The 23,792-nt window shown below is 56.2% G+C and overlaps 2 protein-coding genes across 6 annotated transcripts; one reads left to right on the top strand and one right to left on the bottom strand.

Annotated features, from left to right (window-relative positions):
- Positions 1–534: 534 nt before the first annotated feature.
- DEF8 (differentially expressed in FDCP 8 homolog) lies at positions 535–16,661 on the top strand. 5 transcript variants are annotated; one of them, XM_068528364.1, is made up of 12 exons: positions 535–619; positions 5,915–6,048; positions 6,685–6,782; positions 8,144–8,293; positions 9,236–9,377; positions 10,614–10,778; positions 11,344–11,471; positions 11,638–11,751; positions 12,606–12,683; positions 13,264–13,404; positions 13,507–13,616; positions 14,732–16,661. In XM_068528364.1, exons 2-12 carry the CDS (start codon positions 5,925–5,927, stop codon positions 14,832–14,834), a joined length of 1,353 nt encoding a protein of 450 aa, XP_068384465.1. In that variant the 5' UTR covers positions 535–619; positions 5,915–5,924; the 3' UTR covers positions 14,835–16,661. The 5 variants fall into 5 exon arrangements, with proteins under 5 accessions (XP_068384465.1, XP_068384466.1, XP_068384467.1 ...); XM_068528365.1 differs by having other exon boundaries at positions 12,603–12,683; positions 13,315–13,404; XM_068528366.1 differs by having other exon boundaries at positions 12,603–12,683; positions 13,575–13,616.
- A 3,696-nt stretch (positions 16,662–20,357) lies between these two features.
- On the bottom strand, positions 20,358–21,725 carry LOC137753556 (tigger transposable element-derived protein 1-like). The gene has a single exon (XM_068528804.1). It carries the CDS (start codon positions 21,723–21,725, stop codon positions 20,358–20,360), a length of 1,368 nt encoding a protein of 455 aa, XP_068384905.1.
- Positions 21,726–23,792: the final 2,067 nt, after the last annotated feature.

The following is a 23,792-nucleotide window of genomic DNA, read 5'->3' as shown; positions in this document are numbered from 1 at the left end:
TTATCTTTTTCTAAAAATAGATTTTAAAATATTTATTTATTTATTTATTTTGGCTGTGCCGGGTCTTTGCTGTGGCATGCGGACTCTTAGTTGAGACATGTGGGATCTAGTTCCCTGACCAGGGATGGAACGGGAGCCCCTTGCACTGGGAGCGCAGAGTCTTACCCACTGGTCTACCACGGAAATCCCGGAACCCTATCTTCTAAGCAGCTGTCCTGGATGCCAGGAGAATGTCGCTCTTTGTGGTTGAGCAGGCATTTCTGCCGATGGGGAGGTTTGATCGATGCATAAATGCAGATACAGCTGCACAGCGGGGAGAGAGGAGGCCAAAGGGCAGAGAAAATTTTTACGTTTAAAATTTTCTTGTCTTGCCATAAAACATGAATTTTATTTCACGCCAGCGTGAAGAGCTGGGATGAAGTGTCACCCATTTCCTGGAGCGAGAGGTGGAGGCCTCCGGGCCGGGGGCGGGACGCGCAGACGCCGCCTGTGCTGTGAGCCTCCGGGCCGCAGGAGGCAGCAGCGGGCGGGGCGGATACAGTGTATCGAGGGCGGCGGTGGATACGATGTAACGAGGCTGGCGGGGCGCACACAATGTAGCGAGGGCTGCGGCGGTCAGGTGAGCGGCGGAGCGGGCGCGGGTGGGGGTCTGGGTGGAGGAGACGGGGACGCTCGGGCCGCCGCGCCCCGGAGCTCGCAGAGCCCCCTCTCCCGACGCGGACCCCGGGGCGCAGGGCGCCAGGGACCCGCCCGAGGCCCCGGCCCGGGCGCAGAGCAGGATTCAGACCCGCGGGTCCTCACCAGGGCGCAGAGGGGTTTGGAGACTCAGCCGCCCCCACCCACTCGAGCAGGGTTCAGCGGGGAAGGCCGCCCCCCCCCCCCCCCCCCCGGCAGATGACACTGTCACTGCTTCCAGCTGCCGACACTCGCTGTCTGCAGGATCCGTGAGGCCCGAGGGGTCGCCGTGGCTGTGCCGCCCTGCGCTGGGGCTGCACCACTCGGAGCCTCAGTTTCCTCATCTATGAAACGGGCGGGCGTGGTGGAAGAGACCTGCCCCTGTGCGGAGCCAGTTGGCGAGGGTCCCCAGAGTGTATGTTGTTGTTGTGGGTGAAGGTGGCGGAGGCCCGTTTGGGGGCGGCGTCTCCCGGACGCGGGGGCGGCTGCTGCTAAGCTTCAGCCGCAAACAGGCCTTCAAGGGACAGTAAATGCCCCTGCGCGGTCCTGGCGGGCCTCCTTCCCGGTGTGAGCAGTTAAGATGCACCTTCGGCCCTGCCCCCTCCGGGGAGAAGTCCAGGGGCCTCTGGTGGCAGCCGGGGTGATAGCAGGACCTCTTGGTGGCCGTGCCTCCCGGAGAACAGGAGAGGCTGGCTGGGGCACATCTGAGCTTCAGCCCCTGTTCCTCGGGGCCCTGAGAGGTCTTGGGCTTTGTTCTGAGCTTTCCTTTGATTGCAAAGCCGTGGAGTCCGCAGCCCCCGTGAGAGGAGGTCTCTGGAGGAGGGTAGACAGTGGAGTAGCGGGTTTCCTGCGTGCCTCTCAGTGCCCACCTTCCTGCGTGCTCCTCTCTGAGGCCAAGCCTGAATTCCGCGTGCAGAGCTCTCTGGGGGGTGAACCTGGTGGGGTGGTGAGGGTTGCTGTCGCTTTCCTCAAAGTCAGCTGCCGCGCACTACATCTGCCAGGCCCCTGTGTTGGGACATCATCTGTCTGCCCTCGGCAGCTCCCCTCCCACACCCCCAAATACGATTCTCCAACTTGGCCGGAGAGAAACTGGGGCTGAGAGAAGTCAGGTGACCCCACTCATTCACTCACCTGCAGCCTCTCTGCCAGGCCTGAGACTGGCACTGCCCATAAAGGGGTTAATGAGAGATGCTTTTTCCAGGAGAGCCTGTAGCCCAAGGAGGGCTGCTGGGAAGAGTGGAGGTGTTCCTGCCTTTGAGCTCCTCCGGGCATATTTTATTTTATTTATTTATTTTTCTAGGTAGGGCCTGAGAACCTGTGCTTTTTATTTATTTATTTATTTAAATTGAAGTATAGTTGATTTACAACGTTCTGTTAGTTTCTGGTGTACAGCAAAGTGATTCAGTTAAATACGTAGATATAGATAGATATATTCTTCATATTCTTGCCGATTATGGTTTATTACAGGATGTGGAATATAGTTCCCTGTGCTATACAGTAGGACCTTGTTGTTTATCCATCCTATATATAATAGTTTGCATCTGCTGACCCCAAACGCTGGATCCAACCCCCCACCCCCTCCCCCTTGGCAACCACAAGTCTGTTCTCTATGTCTGTGAGTCTGTTTCTGTTTCGTAGATAAGTTCATTTGTGTCACATTTTAGATTCCACATATAAGCGATATCATATGGTATTTGTCTTTCTCTTTCTGACTTATTTCACTGAGTATGATAATCTCTAGGTCCATCCATGTTGCTACAAATGGCATTATTTCATTCTTTTTTTTTTTTTTGGGATTTAAAAGTGATTTATTTCCAGTTCTTACTGATTTCATTTCTCACATACACTCTTTAAGAAATAAAGGACAAAGTAGGAAATTAAAGTACATTACTAAAGACACAGCAGTGTTTGCAACACACACCCATGTCATCACATCCTCTTGTTAAGTGCTGTGTGTTTCCCATGCTCAGGCCTCACCGGACAAATTCCGTTTGAGTCTAAAAAAGTAAAATATCACCCTGTGGTCCAATAGATGGGTGAAAAAAAAATACTTTTGCAATTCCCTGGAGACAGGCCAGGGTTCTATACTGGTTGAGCCCCAGCATCCAGGCTGCACAGGTAAAGAGAGAAAAGGTGGGGTTGGGTGGGATGCCAGAAACCAGAGAGGTGAGGTGAAGGGATTACAGGAAATACCTCCTGAGGGAGGGAGTCTCCACTTTCAGACTCTTTTTTTTTTTTTTTTATTGGAGTAAAATTGCTTTACAATGTTGTGCTAGTTTCTCCTGTACAATGACGTGAATCAGCTATATGTATACCTATATCCCCTCGCTCTCGGACCTCCCTTCCACCTCCCCCCGCATCCCACCCATCTAGGTCGTCACAGAGCACCGAGCTGAGCTCCCTGTGCTATACAGCAGGTTCCCACTGGCTAGCTATTCTACACATGGCAGTGTATGTATGTCAAACCTAATCTCCCAATTCATCCTACCATTCCCTTCCCCTCCCCATGTCCACACATCCATTCTGTATGTCTGCATCTCTATTCCTGCCCTACAGATAGGTTCATCTGTACCATTTTTCTAGATTCCACATATATGCATTAATATACGATATTTGTTTTTCTCTTTCTGGCTTACTTCCCTCTGTATGACAGACTCTAGGTCCATCCACATCTCTACAAATGACCCAATTTCATTCCTTTTTATGGCTGAGTAATATTCCATTATATATATGTACCACATCTTCTTTATCCATTCGTCTGTCAGTGGATATTTAGGTTGTTTCCATGTGTTGGCTACTGTGCATAGTGCTGCTGTGAACATAGGGGTGCATGTGTCTTTTTGAATTATGGTTTCCTCCAGATATATGCCCAGGAGTGGGATTGCAGGATCATATGGCAACTCTATTTCTAGTTTTCTGAGGAACCTCCATACTGTTCACCATAGTGCCTCTGGCCATCTTTTAAAACGCTGGGAGGTTTCTGGGGAGAGACCCCTGGGGGTGGCTCCTGACCCTCCCAGTCTCTTGGGGTAGGGCTGATCATCAAGTGATGTCAGGGACAGTTTGCTCTGCAGCGACTGTGGGTTACAGGCTTTACTGCCACGCACAAGTGCTTAATCCTCACCGCCCCCACCCCGCCCCAGGAGGCAGGCATGCTCCCTTATTTATGGGCAAGAAAATGCTCATCACTGGGAGAGGCAGCATTAAATCGGGCCTGGCTTATTCTTAATAGTAACAGTGATAATGATAAGTTGCAGCTGGTGTTTATTTCTGGCCAAGGTAGTCAGAACTTTGTATTGACTAATTTAATCTTTAACCCTACACAGTGGGTACTATTATTATCCCCACTTGGAACATGAGAACTCAAAAGCACAGAAAGCTTTAGGCATTTGCCCAAGGTCGCACAGCTGGAGCTGACAGAGCTGGGATTTGAATAGGGCCAGTTTGTCTGCTGACCACAAGGCTGTTAGGGTGATCAGTCAGGATCTGTTTTGGCTGCAAGAGACAGAACTCCTCCTCCCAGTAACAGTAGTTTAAACAGAAGTTTATTTCTGTCTCACCTGAATGAAGCCTGGGGGTGAGCAGCTCAGGGCTTCCTCACCACTCCGGAAGAAGGGCTTAGTGAATATGGATCTCACTTGTTAGTGACAACTGGATCTCCCCTGCGCTCTGGGGGCTTCCTAGGGCACTGTGGCCCTTGCCATCTGGGGCGGTGCTGGGCATCAGGGCCTGACCACCCTGTGTGAGCTGCCCAGAGACATCAGGTCATAAGGGAGACCGTGACTTGGGCCCGTGGCATCTGTGTCCTGCCCTGTTTTGACCTAGGGGCAGCTAGTCAATGGGTGCCAGGTTCTACCAGGCTGGAACTTCCAACCCACATCCCACTACAGAGACCAGAGAGGCAGGCGAGGTCCCAGGGGGTGTGTGAGAGTCCCTGCCCAGGTGCAGGGCAGCACTGGGTGGGGTGGGGTGGCCCTGGGCCATCCACTCTGGCTCAGTTCTCCTTTCATGGGCTGGAGGGCAGATAGGAGTCAGAGGATTGCCTTGTATAATAACAAATTATTTCAGACGGTAACCAGGTATAAGGAAAGCATAATCAACAACCATGCCCTTACTACAAAGCTTTAACAAACATCTGTCCAACTTCTGTGAGCTCATTTGGCCCTGAAGCAGAGAGAGGCTAAGGGATGTGGACCCGCTAGTTAAGTGGGGGGACCTGGGAGGCAAACCCCAGCAAAGTCCCTTCTTCTGTCTCAGGAGCATCAGCCCCGTGTGTTCGCGGTTTGCTGAGCTCTGGGCAGGGGAAAGCAGTGCCAGGCTGTGAACCAGACACTTCCTGCCTGTTTCCTTGGATCCCGAGGTGTGGGGCTGGGCATGGGCTCTGGCCACGTGGGGCATCGGTGCAGCGCCAGCCTGGCCCACACGGTGACTACACAGCGTTCGTGGACCCTCCCCATGGGGCACGGGGAGGTGGGCCCTGCCCAAGGCCACACTGCAGGTGGCAGAGCAGGCCTGAGCCCTGGTGTCAGCACTGACCCTTCTGCTGGGTGGGGGGGGGCGGGGGCGGCGGGGAGGGCGGGTTCTGGATGCTCTGACTGGAAAGGAGCACCTTGGGTCCAGGGCCAGAGGGAGGCACTGAGTCCCGGCAGGTGTGATCCTTGGGTCCAGGGCCAGAAGGGAAGAACTGGGTCCCGGCAGGTGTGATCCTCGGGTCCAGGGCCAGAGGGAGGCACTGAGTCCCGGCAGGTGTGATCCTCGGGTCCAGGGCCAGAGGGAGGCACTGAGTCCCGGCAGGTGTGATCCTCGGGTCCAGGGCCAGAGGGAGGCACTGAGTCCCGGCAGGTGTGATCCTGGGAGCAGCACAGCCTTGGCCCCTCGGTGGACAGGGAGGGCACGGCCCTCCCAGGGCAGGCGAGGCAGGTGGGATCCACGGGGCCCGTGCTGGAGGTGTGACTGGGCGCGCCCCCCTGGCCCTCCTGCCCCATCAGCGGCTTGGACATCGCTGCTGTTTCTGCGGGGGCTCCAGCAGTGGGCGCCGGGGTGAGGGGGCTGAGCTGGTTTGGGGAGGGTCTGAAGGGGGAGGCCGTGGTGTGGGGGTGTTCGGCCCGGACCCTCCTGGGGAAGGGAGAGGGGCCAGGCCTCCCCTCCGAAGCCCCAGGCACTCAGAAAGGCGAGGGGACCGCGGCGAGCCCGGGAGCTGGACACCCACCTCTGCCCCGCCCGGCCCGCCCGCCCGCAGGTGGGGTGCTATGGAACATGACGAGAAGCTCGCCCGGTTCCGGCAGGTCCACCTCAATCCTTTCAACAAGCAGCTCGGGCCCTGGCAGCATGAGCAGGGGGCTGGCAAGGAGGCCCTGGAGGTCGCTTCTGAAGGTGGGTGCTGGGGGCTGCTGTGCGGGTGGTCTGACCCCGTCACACCGGCGCCCCCTCTACAGGGTTCCTCCCGTGGACACGCGGGGGCCCCCCTCTTCTCTGCAGCACAGCCCGCTTTCCCCTGCTGCATCCCCTGGGGAATGAACCCTCCCCCGGGCAGGGATGTGTGCCCGTCTCGTCACTGCTGTGTCCCAGGGCCCAGCACACACCGGGTGCTCACTTGGAGAACGCGTGGGGCGTGAACTCAGCGCCAAGATCTGGAGGGTGAGAGGTCAGCAGGATGTGAGCCCCGAGACTGCGGATGGAGCCAACGGGGTGCCGGGGGCCCCGGGGGCGTGTGTGCAGAGGTGGCCGGTGTCCACACGGGGTTTCACGTGTTCTGGTGTGTAGCGCTCCAGCGGCCTTTCTCGAGCCCGTAGATGTACACACGAGGCATGGGCCTTAGAAATCGGCATGTTTCCGTAATATTTACTGTTTTTGCACGGCACTCTCCTGTCTGCACAAGGATACGGGTGCCTTCGCAAATGCAAACAGGGCCGATGCCAGGGCAGGGCCCTGCTTCCCTCGCCTCCCGTGGGCTCCACGGCCTCCTCCTGGGGGTGGCAGGCTGACTCGTCTCTCTGCCGCCCTCCCCAGAGGCCCTGCCCGAGCTGCCCCCGGGAGAGCCAGAGTTCCGCTGTCCTGAGCGCGTGATGGATCTAGGCCTGTCTGAGGACCACTTCGCCCGCCCTGTGGTAAGGTTCAGGGTCTGCGGGCGGGGAGGGGGACAAGGTGAGCCCCCAAAGCACGAGGAGACGGCCATGTCCATCTCAGCAGGGGTTCCTGGGCCTGGAATCTGAGGCCCATGTGACACCTGGCTCCCACCCCCAAAACGTGTTTGCGGGCCTGTGGGGACGGGCTGGACCTGGGATTGGGAGCCTGGGCCACTGTTCTCCTGAGCGCTGTTCCCTCCCCTCCGCACCCGGATCCTGTGAAGCAGATGTGAGAGTTAATTCCATCTGGGGTCCCAGGGAATCCTATAGTCACGCTGTAGGGTGAGGGAGAGGGCGGGAGAGGGGAAGACCCCTGCCCACACCCGCTGCCCGCTCAGCTAGGCAGGGCCACTCTTGTCTGTGCTATATTTTGTTCCGTGGAAACCTTGCTGTTTCTTGTTTTGTTTGTTTGTTTGTTTTTTAATAAAAGGGCTCTAATAATTTTTTTTTAAAGTTTGAAAGTCTTCCCGTTTTATGCAAACTATCTCCAACTTTTGAGAGAAACGTTATAGTAACATTCAAATATGATTTTTTAAAAATTCACCTGGAGACCCCAGTTCTCTTCTGCTATTCATTTTTGTTGTTCATGTGGCCTTTAAGCTTTATGCTTTGCTGGTACAGATACCTATTTCATTTATGTGTTTTGCGTCTTTATTATAACATTTCTGAGCCCCTCCTATGGGCCACACACTGGTTTCCCAGAGAGGTGGCACCTCCTCTTTGCCTGGAGGCTCAGTGTACTGGGGGGAGGAGCATGGCTTCTGAGGGCAGTGACACTCCTTTCCTGGGGCAAGGTCAGCCCCAGCTCTGAGACCTGGCCCGTCTCCCTGCCCCTGAGTCTAGGGGCTTTGCTGGGCCCCGCCCCCGGTCCACCTGTGAGGTGCTGGGGCCAGGGGCGGGCGGGTGCCCGGGGTGTCTCTGAGCTTGGTGACCGAACCAGAGGCCACTTCCTCTCCTTGTTGACAGACGAGTGTCATTTCCCTGCTTTCATCCAAGAGGAAGTTCTGTAGAAGTAAGCGAAATAGCATAGCCAGAAAAGCAATTGGATTTCTAAAAGAGGGAAGTTGTGTTTTGAAAAACATCCTGAATTAGGCCTCCAGAGGCCCATGGGTGGACAGGTCCAGAGAGGGGGCAGGTGGTGTGGGGTGGCTCCTGCCTCTGCTGCCCGGCTTCCCGGGTCTTGAGCAAGTCCTCGGCCACCTGGGCCACCTGGGCGAGCAGGGCCAGGGAGGTCTTCTCTGGGCACAACTGCCTATGAGGCTGGGCCTGGCCAAAAAGGAGAGCACGCGGGGGGCATCTGTCATTGTCCCCAAACCCGCCACCTCCCACCTCCGCCCGAGCAGGGCCTGTTCCTGGCCTCTGACATCCAGCAGCTGCGGCAGGCCATCCAGGAGTGCAAGCAGGTGATCCTGGAGCTGCCGGAGCACTCGGAGAAGCAGAAGGACGCCGTGGTGAGGCTCATCCACCTCCGGCTGAAGCTCCAGGAGCTGAAGGTGGGTGCCGGCCGCCCCCCGCCAGGCAGCTGGAGCTGGGCTGGGGCGCACACGTCCGGAGGCCGGGCCGCCTCTGGGGCCGAGGGGCTGAGGTTCCACCCTCCGCACCTGACTGGCTGAAGCTACCCAGGAAGGCGGGAGGGAGAGATGGGCCCTCACCCCAGGCGCAGCCTGTTTCTCTGCTAGTGTGATGTGATCGCAGTCTCCTGGGTCATGTGTCCACCCACTGGGGCAAGTGGGTGAGTTAATCCCACCTTGAACCACATGACCCAGAGCAGGGGGTGCTTTGCCGAAGGTGACAACAGAAGGGCTCGTGGATCCTGGAAGCCAAACACCACAGGGGTCCATCATGTAGCCCTTGAGTCTGTGCCCTGTTTGGCTGGGGCCCCTCCGCATCCCTGCGCTGGTTCCTGAGTCCCTGGGAATATAGACAGTGGAATGTTCATTAGAATATAGGTAAGGCTATGGCACGAGCTAAGACACCCCAAAATAACAGTGGCTGAAAGGAATTGGTTGTGTAGTTTTACTCGTGTGGAAATGTTGTAGGTGGCCCAGGGCCCATCTGGCAGCTCTTGGTGTTGGAGACCCCAGGTCCTCCTTTTCTGGTGCTCTGCCACTCCCTGGCAAGTCCACGACAGCCCCCCACTGCCTCTGGGTCTGCACCCAACCGGCAAAAGCAATGCGGGAAGGGCAGCGAAGGCCCTTTCACTCCTGCTCACGTGCCCCGGGGGCAGCACCTAGGTACCAAGGTAGTCTGTAATCTGGGTGGTCCCGGCCTGACCAATCACTGTGTTCTATTGTAAGGGAAGGGCTGCGGCACTGGGGTAAATTTCACAACCTCTGCTACACGTGGTACCTGGGAGACGTCGTCAAGGGGCTCATGTGACGGGAAAAGAGCTGCCGCCTGGCTCACCTGTGACCCCTCCCTGGCCCCCTCCCCAGGACCCCAATGAGGATGAGCCCAACATCCGAGTCCTTCTTGAGCACCGCTTCTACAAGGAGAAGAGCAAGAGTGTGAAGCAAACCTGTGACAAGTGTCACACCGTCATCTGGGGGCTCATTCAGACCTGGTACACCTGCACAGGTGGGGCAAGACCAGACTGCTCCTTCTGGCCTGGCACTCCAGGCCCCAGGGGAGGGGGAAATTCTCTGCTGTGTTTTCGGTATTTACTGAACCCTGCGGCGTGGGGGTGTGGGGGTGGGGGGGATGGGAGGTACAGCAAGGGATGAAAGACCCAGATACCTGCCTTCACCAGGCTCACATCCACTACCACGCGTGGCTATGCAAATTTCAATTAATTAAAGTAAATAGCTAGTTCCTCAGTTGTACCTTGCACATTCCAAGTACGCAATAGCCACATGAGGCTGGTGGTCACCCGTTGGACAGTGCAGACAGGACGTTTCCATCACTGCAGAGAATTCCATTGGAGGTGCTGTTGTGGATGAAAAATCGAATAAGTAAATGAAATGGTATGTTAGACATACAGTGAAAAAGAATAAGGAAAGGGACTGGCCTGTGTTGGGGAGGGGGATGGGTGCTATGTTAGGGTGAAATGAAAAGGCATCATGTGACATTTAATAAAAATCTTGGAGGTTGGGGGCAAACCAGGAGTGTATCTAGGAAGGAACATTTCTGCAGGGGAGCTGTCTGTGCAAAGGCCCTGTGGTCAGTGTGTGTCCACTGTCTTCGAGGAGGAGCAGAGAGCAGTGTGGCTGGAGCACTGTGTCTGGGAGGGGGCGTGGCAGAGGTGGGCTCAGAGGTGGCTAGAGCCTTTTGCGTAAGCGCACTGGGGCTACAGGTGAGTGCAGGACGTACTTAGGTTTTAACTCCGGCTGCTGAGCTGAGCGTGGCCTGAAGGAGGGAAAGGGATGGCCTGTGACCAGGGTGGGGCGTTCGCATGAGAAGGGGCCAAGTGCAGCCCTAGCGGAAGGACTGGGATGACGTCTCAGTAGGTGGAAAGATGGAGGCGTGGAAACCTGAGCTGGGAAGACCGGGGCGGGGCTGGTCAGGAAGAGCTGGATCCCACTTAGACAGCTTGGGTTTGAGCCCTTTAGGCACCCAGATGGGAATGGCAGGTAGGTCCCTGGCCCTTTGAGTATGGAGTTGGGGGGGAAAGGTCTGCATGTACCTTCAGGGCAAGACTTGGGTGGGGACTGAAGGGACCTCTGACATTTGGGAACCTGCAGTGGTGCCTGGAGAGGCTCTTGCGTTGGTCTGGGAATCGGAGTAGAGGCCCCTGGGGGTCCCAGCAGCTGAAGGTCAGCCTGGGCCGCAGGGTGCCCACCCTTCTAAGAGGCACGTTGTCGGGCCCCCAACCAGGGTGTTATTACCGCTGTCACAGCAAGTGTTTGAACCTCATCTCCAAGCCCTGCGTGCGGTCCAAAGTCAGCCACCAGGCCGAGTATGAGCTGAACATCTGCCCCGAGGCAGGGCTGGACAGCCAGGACTACCGCTGTGCTGAGTGCCGGGCACCCATCTCTCTGCGTGAGTGCCGCGGGGAGAGCAGGGCACAGGGCCGAGGGGAGCGGCCTGGGCCAGGAGCCCTGCCAACAGCTGTATGAGAAGCTTGGGTGCGTGCAATGGCTAAGGGTAGCGTGACTCCGGTGGAGCGAGTCCTGCTCCTTTCCTGGGGAAGCGACAAGGGGCTGCTACGGGTGCCTTTTCACTTCGCACCCGGGCAGGGTGAGGTTGCAACGTGGGTCCCCTAGGAGTCCCTGCAGGGCTGGGCTGCCCTCAGCCTCCCACGTGCGGCCGCACTGTCACAGGAAACCCCCCTCGATGGGGAAATCCCGCAACAGTAACTCACAGGCTGTGTACCAGGCCTTCTTCCTAGAAATCTACTGCCTCTGGCAGTCGCCTGGCGGGAGTCCTACTATTGTCCCATTTTACTGGTGAGAAACAGGGAAGCAGGGTGGCCTAGAAGACGATGAGTCGGGTGTGGAGGGTGGAACCCTTGGCCCCGCTGGTTCTCGTCCTGTGTGCCGTGGGCGCAGCTGGGGGAGGGACCTCGCAGGTCTCCCAGACTTTGTAACGCTCTCCCTCTCCACAGGGGGTGTGCCCAGCGAGGCCCGGCAGTGCGACTACACCGGCCAGTACTACTGCAGCCACTGCCACTGGAACGACCTGGCTGTCATCCCAGCGCGGGTGGTGCACAACTGGGACTTCGAGCCGCGCAAGGTGGGCGGGGAGCGCAGCGAGGTGGAGCGAGGGGCACGGCCCTGGGGTACAGCCCTCGCCGGCTGGGGATTGGGTGGGGAGGGGGCGTGGCCTGGGGGAGAGGCGGGGCTCAGGGTGGGGGCTTGGGGGCGGGGCGCCGGAGGTGCCGCCTTCCCACCCCCGGCAGGTGTCCCGCGGCAGCATGCGCTACCTGGCGCTGATGGTGTCGAGGCCCGTGCTCCGGCTGCGGGAGATCAACCCTCTGCTGTTCAACTACGTGGAGGAGCTGGTGGAGATCCGGGTGAGGCTGGGGAGGGGGCGGGCGTGGGGCGACTCTGCTCCCCCCGGGGTGTGGTGGAGCGAAGAGATGCCGCCTGCTTAGCTGGGCCCCGCCCCTGTCCTTTAAGTTAAAGTCGCTAAAGCAACTGTCCAGCCACAATATGAAATACAACGCAAGGATCAGAGGCAATTTGAATTTTTCTAGTAGCCACGTTAGAAAATAAGAAGCAGGTGCAGTTCCTTTCAGTGATGTAGTTTATCTAACCCAACCTATCGGTGTACATTATGGAGATACACTGCACTGTTTCTCTTTCTTGCACTAGTTTGCGTCCCAGTGCGTATTCTCCCCTTGACCACGTCTGTGTGCTCAGGTGCTGGACGCGTCTGGGGGCCACTCTCTTTGCCACTCAGCAGGAGGCCGGGGTGGGGCACGGGCAGGTGAGGGTGCCTCAGGCTGGTGCTGAGAGGGGTGGGGCTTGAAGGGGAGCGGGCTGAGGCACAGCAGGCTGAGCTGCCGAGATCCCGGGCTGAGGAGGGGTTTGACTGGTCAGTCTCCATCGATGGAGGCAAGCTCAGATGCGCCCGAGGTGTGTGTGCACGTGTGGAGCTGGGCTCGGGGGAGAGACTGCGGACCAAGGAACCTCAGGATCCTGCCTGGCCGGGACGCTGTGGCTTGAACTTGAGCTTGGCTGGAGCGCTCAGATCTGGGGCTGTGCTGGGGGACGGGAAGGTACCTCCATTCCCTACTGACCCAGAGGGTAAGATGACATAACTTCCTACACAGCCAGAGCAGGGCCAGCCCCGCCCCCACAGACACACCAGGCGCAGCCCCTGCCCCCGCCAGGGATGCCCACCTGCCCCTCTTGTCCACAGAAGCTGCGCCAGGATATCTTGCTCATGAAGCCGTATTTCATCACCTGCAGGGAGGCCATGGCAGCACGCCTGCTCCTGCAGGTCAGCCCACCTGCCCCGGGGGGTGGGGGGAAGGGGATCTGTCGGGGAGGGTGGGTGGGAAGCAGACCAGGGCCGTGAGGGGATGACTTGATACCTTGTGTGTGTTGTGCTGTTAGCAGAAGGTCTCCACACTGTCCCCGGGAACACTAGGTCTGCCGTAAGCAAACAGGCATTGTACCCACAAAAACGTTCTCTGATTCCATCCACGTGGGAAGCGCTGAGAGGAGCGGGTCTCATCCTGCAGCCTTCATGGGAGTCTCCATGGAGTGGACCAGGCACGGCCAGCCCAGGAAGGGTTGACCACAAAACACTTTTCAAGGCTCACCTGTTTATTTCTTCTACAAATACTCACTGGGTGCCTGCTGCAGGCAGACAGTGTCTGGGTCCTGGGGGGCAGGGAGCAGAGCAGTGCCCTTCGGGTTGGGCAGACAAGAAAAGCAGGAAGCAGCGCGTGTCGGGGGGTGGCGAGGTGTGTGGACGAGATAAAGTGGGGAAGGGGGCCCAGCTGCTGCCGAGCCGGGGTGTGGGCAGTGCGAGGGCCCTGGCCCGCCACCAGGGGTCACGGTGGCTGGGCCCGCAGCTCCAGGACCGGCAGCACTTTGTGGAGAACGACGAGATGTACTCCGTGCAGGACCTGCTGGACGCACACACGGGCCGCCTGGGCTGCTCGCTGGCGGAGACCCACACGCTGTTTGCCAAGCACATCAAGCTGGACTGCGAGGTGGGCCCCCCCGCGGGCCAGGTGGGGAGGGCGGGAGGGGGGCTCTGGCGGACGTGCCTCCCACCCTGGGAGCGGGCACTGACCATCCCGCCTCGCCGCCAGCGGTGCCAGGCCAAGGGCTTTGTGTGTGAGCTCTGCAGAGAGGGTGACGTGCTCTTCCCCTTCGACAGCCACACGTCAGTGTGCGCGGACTGCTCCGCCGTCTTCCACAGGTCGGTGCTCGAGACCCCGACCCCCGACCCCAACGCCGCCCCCCGCCCCCCGCCGATAGACACGGGGAGAGGGAGGGAGGGAGACACTGGGGCTTGATCTTCGCCACCTGGTTTCAGATCCCTTTGCCTTGATCCTGAGATGTGGACTTAGACCCTGATGGTGAGACTCAGCTGAAGTTCCGCTGGGAAGAAGCCCCCGTGGGCTGGGGAGGGGTGCGCAGCCCAGACCCCGTGGGTGCGCACGTATCCAGCTGGCTTCCCTCCTCCACCGGGACTGAGGTTTAGCTGAGGCCAGAGCTTCCTAAACTTCTTAGCTCTTGTGATTTTTTTTCAAACATTCCCTAGGCCACAAGAAATACCTAACATTTTTGTTTATTAAGTACTTAGGTTCAAACAACTTAAGCATTTATGTCCTAAAGACTTGCGGGTGTTTGGAAGAGTGATACACATAAATCGGAAGAAAGATATTTGAATTCGTTAAGCACAGTTACCAATAGGCGTGCGCCTGCTGGGCCCACACAGCTTCTCACACTGGGCTCAGATGGGACCCCGCCACCCCTGTTTCAGTCCACACTGGTTTTTCCTGGCACTTGGTGTTCCTCAGAGCCACCGCCGACCTCACAGGTCTGCAGAGCTGGGATTGCGGTTGCAGTGACTATAGCAGAAGCTGTGGTTAAAACCGTGAGCTCCCTCGAGCTAGCAGTTTGCGTGGTGTCTGTCCTGTCAAATACTGCTACGCCCCCTTCAAACATTTAAACTGCCGTGGGGACCGTGTGCACCTCCACAGAGCCCTGAGTGGGGGCTCTGCATGGTGGTGGGGACAGGTCGGGGGTCACTGAGCTCTGAGCAGAACCCTCCCCGTCAGAGGGTGACAGGCAATAGGTGTGGAGCGGTTAGGAGGGGCCCGCACAGAGGGACGGGACAGCGGGCCTGGCAGGCACGCCTGGGTGCAGCCCTCTGCACTGACCCTTTGGGAGAAACTCCGCTTCAGTTTCCCCGTCCGTCTGGAGGGATACTGGGACCTGACTTAAGGAGCTTGTGAAGCCTCGGTGGTAGAAGTCTACATGCAGAGAGCTGTGCCCCTTCCCGGGCTGACCCTGTCTCCCCGCCCCCAGGGACTGCTACTACGACAATTCCACCACGTGCCCTAGGTGTGCCCGCCTCACCTTGCGGAAGCAGTCACTCTTCCAGGAGCCTGGTCCAGACGTGGACGCCTAGAGCTACGGAACCCCTCGTGGGCCTGTCTGGGGCCCGCCCTGCCGGTCGTTGCCAAAGTCAAGGTGTTTCTTGTGCTCTGGAGACCCTAGGCTACAGCCCCTGGACCTCTCCCCAGCACCTCGGGGATGATGGTAAGCGCTGGGGGATGACTGGCCTCGTGGGGCACCACAAGGACCATCATCCCCTAGCGCTTACTGGGACTTGGGGCAGCCATGCCTGGCTGTTTTCCGGCTGCTGCGTGGGCCAAGATGTGCACCCCCTCCCCGAACTGCAGAGCTGTAAGGGGAGGGGAGTGGGGGAGGGATTCTTCTCATCTCCCCTTGGCCAAGAGCCCCCCACACCCTTGGGACCAAGGCTGCTGGGCCTGGGCCACCCTGGAAATCCTGGAGGGCTTCCGGGTAGTGGCCGACAAGACTGAGGAGACCAGCTGCACACACTCAGCCTTGGCCTGGGATTTATCTGCGGTGGATGCTTTGGGTTCTACGTGGAGGCTCCCTCCCCCGGCCCCTTGTCTCTCTGGGGACCTCTGGTTGTCCCTGGCTGGGGCTGTTCATAACTATCTCCCAAGGGCCCTGCCCCTGCCTCCCCCCAGGGTTCTCTCTCTGGGTCCTCCTCTGGAGGGCCAGTCCAAGGGTTACTGGCTTTTTCTACACAGCGTGGAAGGAAGGGGCCATCTAGCTGTCACCTCTGGGGGGACCGGCCGCCGCCCCTGCCTTGGCCCAGCCCAGCTTACGCTGGTGCTCCAAGCTGGGGGGCTGGGGGTCCCGCCCAAAGAGGCTGCCCTGCTTCCGGGTATGGAGCAGGGACTGTGCCCCCGGGGGAGGTCAGGGTTAGGTGAGAGGGCTGGTGACAGTAGGCCCGGGACCCAGTGTGCCGAGGAGCTGCATCCTGCCACCACGGTGCCTGCCTGTAGAGGCCTCGGCGACCCCGACCGGGGGCCTTCCGTTTGGGGGCCTGAGGTCAGGCACCAGAAATCTTTGCTCCAGCAGAGGGAGCCCGGGATGCAGGACTGACCCCCAGCTATCCAGTGGGAGAGCTGCGTTTGCGGGGACCCTTGGGAGACCCTGCCGTCCAGGGGAAGGCCCATGGGAAGAGGACGTCTCAGGACACGGCTGCGCAGTTCTTCCTGCCTTCCTCCCCGCCCTGAACTGTGCTCGACTATTGACGCACAGGCGGTGGGCGGTGGGCAGGGGATACAGCCAGCTGGGCGTCCATCACCTTTGACTGGCAAGCCCGAGCAGAGGCTCGGCCAGCAGAAAGGCCAGCTTACCTAGCTGTTGGGCCGACGCGGGCGGTGGGTAAAGACAGCGCCACCCCCTCCTCACCCCTCTGCACCCCAGGGAAGCCCTGTCCGGTGGCTTTAGGCGACCCCCTCCGTCTGTGCTGAGCACAGTGGGAGGCTGGCCCCCATCGGGACCCCTTTCTTCTCGGGGTTGAGCGGGGGTTAAAGGCTAAATGCCCTGCTACACCCCAGATCTGCACACGTCTCACCGCAGCGTCGCATTTCTGTCATAGGGATGTTGGCTATCCCCGAATTCACCGTGTAATCAGCACATCATTCCAGCTACAATGACTGTGTCCACAGGAAACGTTAGTGGACTGCCATTTGTTGGGCAAAGTTGGCTTTGTTTTTTTTAAACTACCCCCATTACCTCTGCCCCATCTCCCCCTTCTGGATGACAAATTCTTTGAACAGAATCATGTGTGGGTCTGAGTCCACCTCATGGTAGCAAGAACCCACCAAGGAACCAGTTAGCATGGGCAGGCCCTCCCAGGAGAGCTGTGTAATGGGCTGCAGCCCCTGTCTCACTAAATCTGTGTTCTCCAGACCGTGGTGTGTGTGCTGAACTGGGGACAGGGCAGGGTTTGCTTGACATACGAATCAAACACAGGTTTAGTCACAGCCCACAGCCCTCCCCATCCAACGGGGTCGACTGTAATCTGGGCATCGTGCCTAGGCCTCAGTGTGCTGACCCCTCTAAGAGGCACTAAAACACATCCCTGGTGGGGCTGTTTGGGTGCCAGGAGGCACCGGGCACAGCCTGGCACACGGAGAATGCTCAGTGAGTAGAAGCTCCGTCTTCTCTGCATAACCCTCCCGGTGGAAAGACTGTCTCGTTAACGCACCGTAAGTAGTGCACGTCCCAGGTGTAGCTCCTGGGAGCCTCTCGCGTCTTCACAAGCTGGACCCACTGACAGGGCCCTTGGACTTCAGGAGAACCCTACACCCCCTCCCAAATTACATTCAAAGCTCTGTATATGTACATTTCTCTAGAGATATGAGCCCTGGTTTTGACCAGGATCTCAAAGAAAACATCAGGAATGTGCTTGAGAAGGTGCCTTTATCCAGCTGCATCCAGACAGGCTGGTAGACAGCAGCCCTATGGCCGAGGAGACCTGAGAGCTCGATGGGGGCACAGGCAGAGGGTGGGGGAAAGGCGTGTGAGGGGGTCCGTGGGCCTGGTGCTGGCAGCCCCAGCTTCAAACAGCTAAGGCTGCACGTAGGCATCAGAGGACGTGGCCTCCAACCACCCCCTTCAGGTATGAAAGAGTACTTTCTTTTAACCTTTTAATTTTGACAAATTTAGGTTTACAGAAGTGTTGCAGAAACACTCCCAGGTGCCCATCTCCTGCATTCCATAAATGTTAACATCTTGCCCCATTTGCTTCATCCTTTCTCCACACTCTTGTGAACCATCTGGCAGTTAAGTTGCCCCTTTGCCTCTAAGTAACTCGTGTGTTACTCCCAAACAAGGACGTTGCCTTACACGGCTGCAGTGCGGTCATAACATCAGGAGTTGACATTGATTTGGGACCATAAAACCTACAACAAACCGTATTCACATTTTGCCATTCAGTTGCCATGTCGTTTTACCCTTTAATCTGGAAGGGTTCATGACACTGACATTGAAAAGCACAGGCTAGGGACGTCCCTCGTGGCGCAGTGGTTAAGAGTCTGCCTGCCAATGCAGGGGACATGGGTTTGAGCCCTGGTTCGGGAAGCTCCCACATGCCATGGAGCAACGAAGCCCGTGAGCCACAAGTACTGAGCCTGCGAGCCACAACTGCTGCTACTGTGGCAGCAGAACAACTGAAGCCTGTGTGCGTAGAGCCCCTGCTCTGCAACAAGAGAAGCCACCGCAATGAGAAGCCCGCGCACGGCAAGGAAGAGGAGCCCCCGCTCGCCACTAGAAAAAGCCCGCGTGCAGTGACAAAGACCCAACGCAGCCAAATAAATTAATTAAAAAAAAAAAAAAAAAGAAAAGCACTGGCTAATTATTCTGAAGACTTTCCTCCAGTGTGGGTTTTTCTGATCGGATTTGGGCTTTGCACTTTTGGTGGGATTTTCACAGAAGTGATGCTGTGTCTGTAGTGTGTCATCTGTCCTACTCCTGGAGATGCTTTGGTCCCCCCGTCTCCTGTGTCCTTTTGACACGGTCCTGGCATTCTTTAGGCACTTGCTTCCTTTCCAGTATAGCAAGGTGTTCCAGGCTTATTCTGTAATTTCCCCAGTCCCAGCCCTGGAACCAGTCATGTTTCTGAGGAGCCCCAGAACCTTCTGGTGGAGCATGGCACTCAGGAAACAAGATGTGGTCGTTGGTTACGCTCATGGCTGGGGTAGGAAATAGTACCCCATGTCCATTTCCTTATTGGTCTATAAACATATTAAAAACCATGAGTTTACACTGATACTTCCAACTTCAAAACAACACAAGAGTCATTCTTTCCCTTTTTCATATTTGCAATTCCCTTGCTTGACAGTGAGAAACCCGGCTCCATTATCCATAATATACTTATTTGCTCCATCCGAGAGTACACACAAAGCACCTTCGGCATTGCTCACCTATGCTGGTGAAAAACAAGGCTACTAACAAGCGTTTAATATTTGTTTAGATTCTTTTTTGTCTCTAGTCTGAGGGCATATAGTCAAAATAAGGTGTTTAAAATTTACTTGGGTGTTTCTCCCCCTTCATTGTGGATATGCAATTCATGCGCAATATGGTTCCATTCATATACTCCACTGTTTTATTTCCCTACCCTTGTTTACTTTTGTTTGTGCAATATATTAACATGGTTCCCCAACCAGAACTTCCCAAAAGGTACAAAAGTTACATCTTCCCCCCACCCCCATAACCAATCTCTTTAGTCTCCGATTTCTCCTTCCTGTGTTTCTTTTCGTACAAGATACGTGTGTATTTTATTTCCCTTTCTTTCTTCCACAAAAGGTAGCACACTCTACTCTTGCATGTTGCTTTTTTTCAATTAATAATATATTCTGGAAACCACTCCGCATCAGCTGAGTTCTTCCTTATTCTACTATTATGGTAGCTGTCATCATTTACAACTGTCTTACATTCCACCGTGTGGAAGCGCCATTTTATATTTGACTATTTCACTTGAGACTCTTCAGGCTGTTCCATAGCTTTTGCAGTTACAAACAAGGCTGCAACAAATAATCCGTGCACATATATTTTCTTTTGTTGTCAGTATATTTTTAGGGTATAATCCTGAAAGTGGGATTGCTAAATCAAAAGAAATATATTTTTTATTAGTGTTCAATGCCCCTCGGTAAGGGATGTGCAAACCTGCACTCTCACCAGCAGCGAATGAGGGTGCCAGTAATGCCACAGCCACACCAAGAGAATGTGCAGTCACACTTTTTGATTACTGCCCATCTGAATGATGAGAAATGGTATCTGTGTAGCTTTCATTTGCATTTCTCGAGTGAGGTCAAGCTTATGTTTCAAGATCCAATTTACTCATTTATGAATTCTATCTTTTGCCCACTTTTCTATTGGATTTTTGGTATTCTCAATCTTTAACAGTCCTTCACATATCAGGGATATCAGCCCATTATCTGTGAGAAATTTTCTTCCAGTGTGTCACTTGCCTTTGACCTTGTTTGTAGTGTTTTATCCTCATAGAAAAGTTTCGTTTTGTTACCTTTTCATATGGTTAAACTGATTAATCTTAAATCTCCTCTGGATTTTGAGTCCTAGAAAATCTTCCCCAACACCCATGTCAAAGACATTCATCCATGTGTTTTGTAGTACTTGTATGGTTTCAATTTTTACATTTAGATCCCTCATCGGTTTGTTTATTCTTGTGTATGCTGTGAGTTATGAATTAACTATCTTTTGCCAAATTTTAACCAGCTGTCCTGCACTATTTAAAAAAAAAAAAGCCTACCTGTATCTATTTCTGGACTTTCTATTGTATTCTACAGGTCTGAATTACCTCCCTGATTCAATCACAGAGGTTTTATAGTGTGTTTTAATGTCTACCAGGGCTAGTCTCCTCGTAGTTTGTTTTAAATAACTTTTCCTGGATCTTCTTTCATTCAATCTTCTTAAAGCACATATTTAAGTAAAATTTTAATGCCAAAATTGATGCTCTTAAGTGTCAAAATGAAAATACCAGAAGCAGGGTTTCCAGGGATGTTAAACACCTGAAAGCAGAGGCTTGGCTGGGCCTCACCCAGGAGGTCACCCTGTTGCATCTGGTCACGCACCCTGAGGCCGCCTAGGAGAGCTGCTTTGAGCGCCGCTCCTTCTCACTGTACAGGTCCCTGTAGCAGCTTATTGCGTCGTTGATTGCTCTCGAAACTTTCAGGTTCCACGCATCATCAGGGCCGTTACTGGTAAGGACCTGCAAGCCGGCCTCGAAATGCGAGAAGGCTGCTGACAGCTCCCGTGTGGTTAGTTGGCGCAGGGCAGGTGCAGCCTCTTCACCTGCCTCCTCCTCCTCTCCTGCCGGTTCCTGCTCCAGCCGCACCAGCTCCTCATTTGAGAGACCCTCCTCGTGGGACAGCAGCAGCTGGTCCACGTCAGCTTCTCCCACCTCTCCGAGCGCCACACTCTTGGCAAGGGTCACGATATTCTGTTGAAGCTGGGCAATGTTGTCTGTTTGGGAAACACTCTGGAACTGAACACACTCGGGCCAAATCTTCTTCCACACGCCGTTCATTGTTGCTGGCCTGAGCTCCTCCCAAGCTATTGCAATGTTGTCCACAGCATCCATGATGCTGTACTTTCTCCAAAACTCCCTGATCTCAGCTGTATCGTCCCCATCTGTTGCTTCTAGGATGTGCTCAAAAGTCCTTCTCAGGTAATGAGCTTTGAAGGTAGAGGCCACACCTTGACCCATGGGCTGGATCGAGTCAGCTGTATTGTCATGAAGATATTCCACTCTTACATTATCAGACAGATCGCTCAAATTTACTGGGTGGCATGGTGCGTTGTCTAAGATGAGCAGTGCTTTGTTGGTGAGATTATTTTGGGCACAGTATTTTTCAATGGCAGGGCAAAAAAAGTATGTGAACCACTCATGAAAGATGCTCCTGGTTGCCCAGGCCTTTTTATTTGAGCGCCAAATCACAGGCAAATTGGGCTTGGAGTACCCCTCCAGAGCCTTGGGGTTTTCTGAGTGGTACACCAATAAGGGCTTCAACTTAAAGTCCCCAGCTGCATTGCCGCCAAGAAGCAGCATCAAGCGATCTTTGGATGATTTAAACCCGGGCTCAGCTTTCTCTTCTACCGAAATAAACGTTCTTTCAGGCATTCTTTTCCAATAAAGCCCTGTCTCATCTACATTAAAAACTTGCTGGGGGGTGTACTCACCTTCTTGGATGATGCTTTTCAGGACTTCTGGATATACATCCTCCTTGCCAGGAGCCGTGCTGTTCATCTTGAAGTGGGGCAAACAGTGGCGTTCCTTGAATCTCACAAACCACCCTTTACTTGCACTAAACTTTGCTGTTTGCGAGCTTTCCCCTTGTTCACGCTGTAAGTCATCAAACAAACTCTTAGCCTTCTCCTGAATAACGGCGACGCTCAGGGGCACGTTTCGCTGGCTCTGGTCTTCAAGCCAGACACGCAACAACCGCTCCATGGTCTCCATGACTGCACTTCGGTGGCGAGTCAACCGGGAGGCTCTCAACGGAGTAGCTATTTGTGAACTCGCTTTGATTTTTTCTTTGTTATCTCGGATTGTCGCCACTGTAGAGACAGCAAGGCCTAAGGCCTTTGCGACCTGGCTGAGCTTTTCACCCACTTCAAACCGTCTTAACACTTCTAATTTCACGTCGAGGGTAATTGCTTTCCGTTCCCTTTTGGCACTCGGGATGGCCGTCGCATTTCGGGGCCTTTTCCCAAGCATCTTTGCCTCCGGAATGTACTAAAAGAACAGCAGTCCCAGGTGCGAGAAAGCCTGTGGTTATTCTATGCCCCCTTGCAGAACTTGGGGAAGAGAAAGTGGGGCTTCGAGGAGGCGCAGGCTGCCGTCCCTGGGGACGTGGAAGGGTCAGCACAGGCCGGCCCACGACACTGTCCAGGGCGGCCAGCGTGGGCCTCCGGCGTCGATCAGAGCGTCCACATCCCTGGACAGCACGCGTGGGTTCCCGTGATGCAGAAACAACTCCGTGAGCGGCAGTAGGCTGCACAGCACACGCAGCCCCAGTGCTATGCTTCCTGCCGGAACCGGTTCCCAGCGCGGCGCCGGGACCACCAGGAGCCCGCGGGCTGGGCCTGGCGGGGCGGCGTTCACTCTTGTGAGCCGCTTCCCATGGAGGACCCCGGAAATACCTGTCCTTGGAGACGCCGGATTTAAAATAAATCTGAAGGCGCTGGCTGTCCCCTCAGCACCTCGCCCGCGTCGGTCACCGCGGGCCAGGGCGGCGCGCAGGTTGAGATCCGAGTCAGGCCGTAGAGTAGACACCTAAGGAGAGGTCCCCGCGTCGTCGCCTTGGCCTCACCGCGCATGCGTCCGGCACCCGGAGGTCGGCTGGGGGTGCGGCGCCCTATGACCTATTCACCGCTGCACTGGGCGTGCGCGCGCCCGAGCGGCGCGAGGTCGGGGTCGGGGGATGTCGCAGTGGCTGGTGGTGGCGGCCGGGCCGCTCGCCGTGCTGTGGCGATGCGGCGGTGGCCCACGAAGCGGCAGGACGGCCGGGGCAGGCGTGAGGGCCCTCGGAACCGCCCAGCAGGTGAGCGGGGAGGCGTTGCCCGGCGGTTCCGGGCGGCGGGGGCGGGGCCTGCGCTCGACGCCGCGGTGACGTCATCCAGCTGCGCCGGCCGCGCGGGGACCGGGTGTGAGAACCGGGGCACCGAAAAGCGGGGGTGCGGCGGCGGCTACCACATCCCCCGGCCAGCGCGGGGGAGCGGGGCGCGGGAACCGGGTGCGGGAACCCGGGCACCGAGAGGCGGAGGCGTGGCGGCGGCGATCACACCCCCGGCCGGCTGGCCCCGGGGCTCCAGCCCATCCCCGCGGCTGAGCAGGCTGACGCTCGCCCGAACCGGTCTCCGTCTGTCCTCGGAGCCCCCGCCCTTTTCTTGGAAAGTTCCCGCTGCCTCCCAGCGCCCTGTCCACTGCCCGCGCGTCCTTATTCCAGTCTCCCAAGAGCCGCGTGGAGCGAATTGCGTTCAGGCCTCTCTCCGCTGCGAACCTACCGTGTCATCTCGGGCGCTCGCTCCGACCGCGAGGTGGTTTCCTCCTGGGCTCAGCGGTGATATGACTTCTGCACTATCTCGCAGGGTTGCTCTCTGTTATGATGACGGACGTGAAAGAGTTTTGTCAAGTCTTATGTGGTTTTTATTCGAGCAACATTCGTCGAGTCCAGTTCTGCCGCTCTAATCGTAGCTAACATTTTGTGAGGGCTTCCGTGTTAAGGGCTTTACAGGGACGGTCTCCTTTAAGTCTTATACCCGTCCTGTAGGTAGGAGGTGCTCTAACTCTGTTTTAGAGGAGAGGAAACGTAAGGCCACAGCTGGTCAGCATCTGCGCTTTTAGATACTCCTGTATTGTACGCCTTCCCCTGGGTTAGATACTCTGAAATACACCATATTTTAAGGTTTGTTTTTGTACATCCCAGGGAGCAGTGATCACATTGAATTCTTTTCTGAGGGACTAATGTGGAGCCTCGGATTTTGATCGGAGAAAGTTATCTTGGTTTTAAGACAG

The sequence above is a fragment of the Eschrichtius robustus genome, chromosome 19 (assembly GCF_028021215.1).
Source record: "Eschrichtius robustus isolate mEscRob2 chromosome 19, mEscRob2.pri, whole genome shotgun sequence".
NCBI lineage: Eukaryota > Metazoa > Chordata > Mammalia > Artiodactyla > Eschrichtiidae > Eschrichtius > Eschrichtius robustus.
This window is presented reverse-complemented; position numbering and strand designations above follow the sequence as displayed.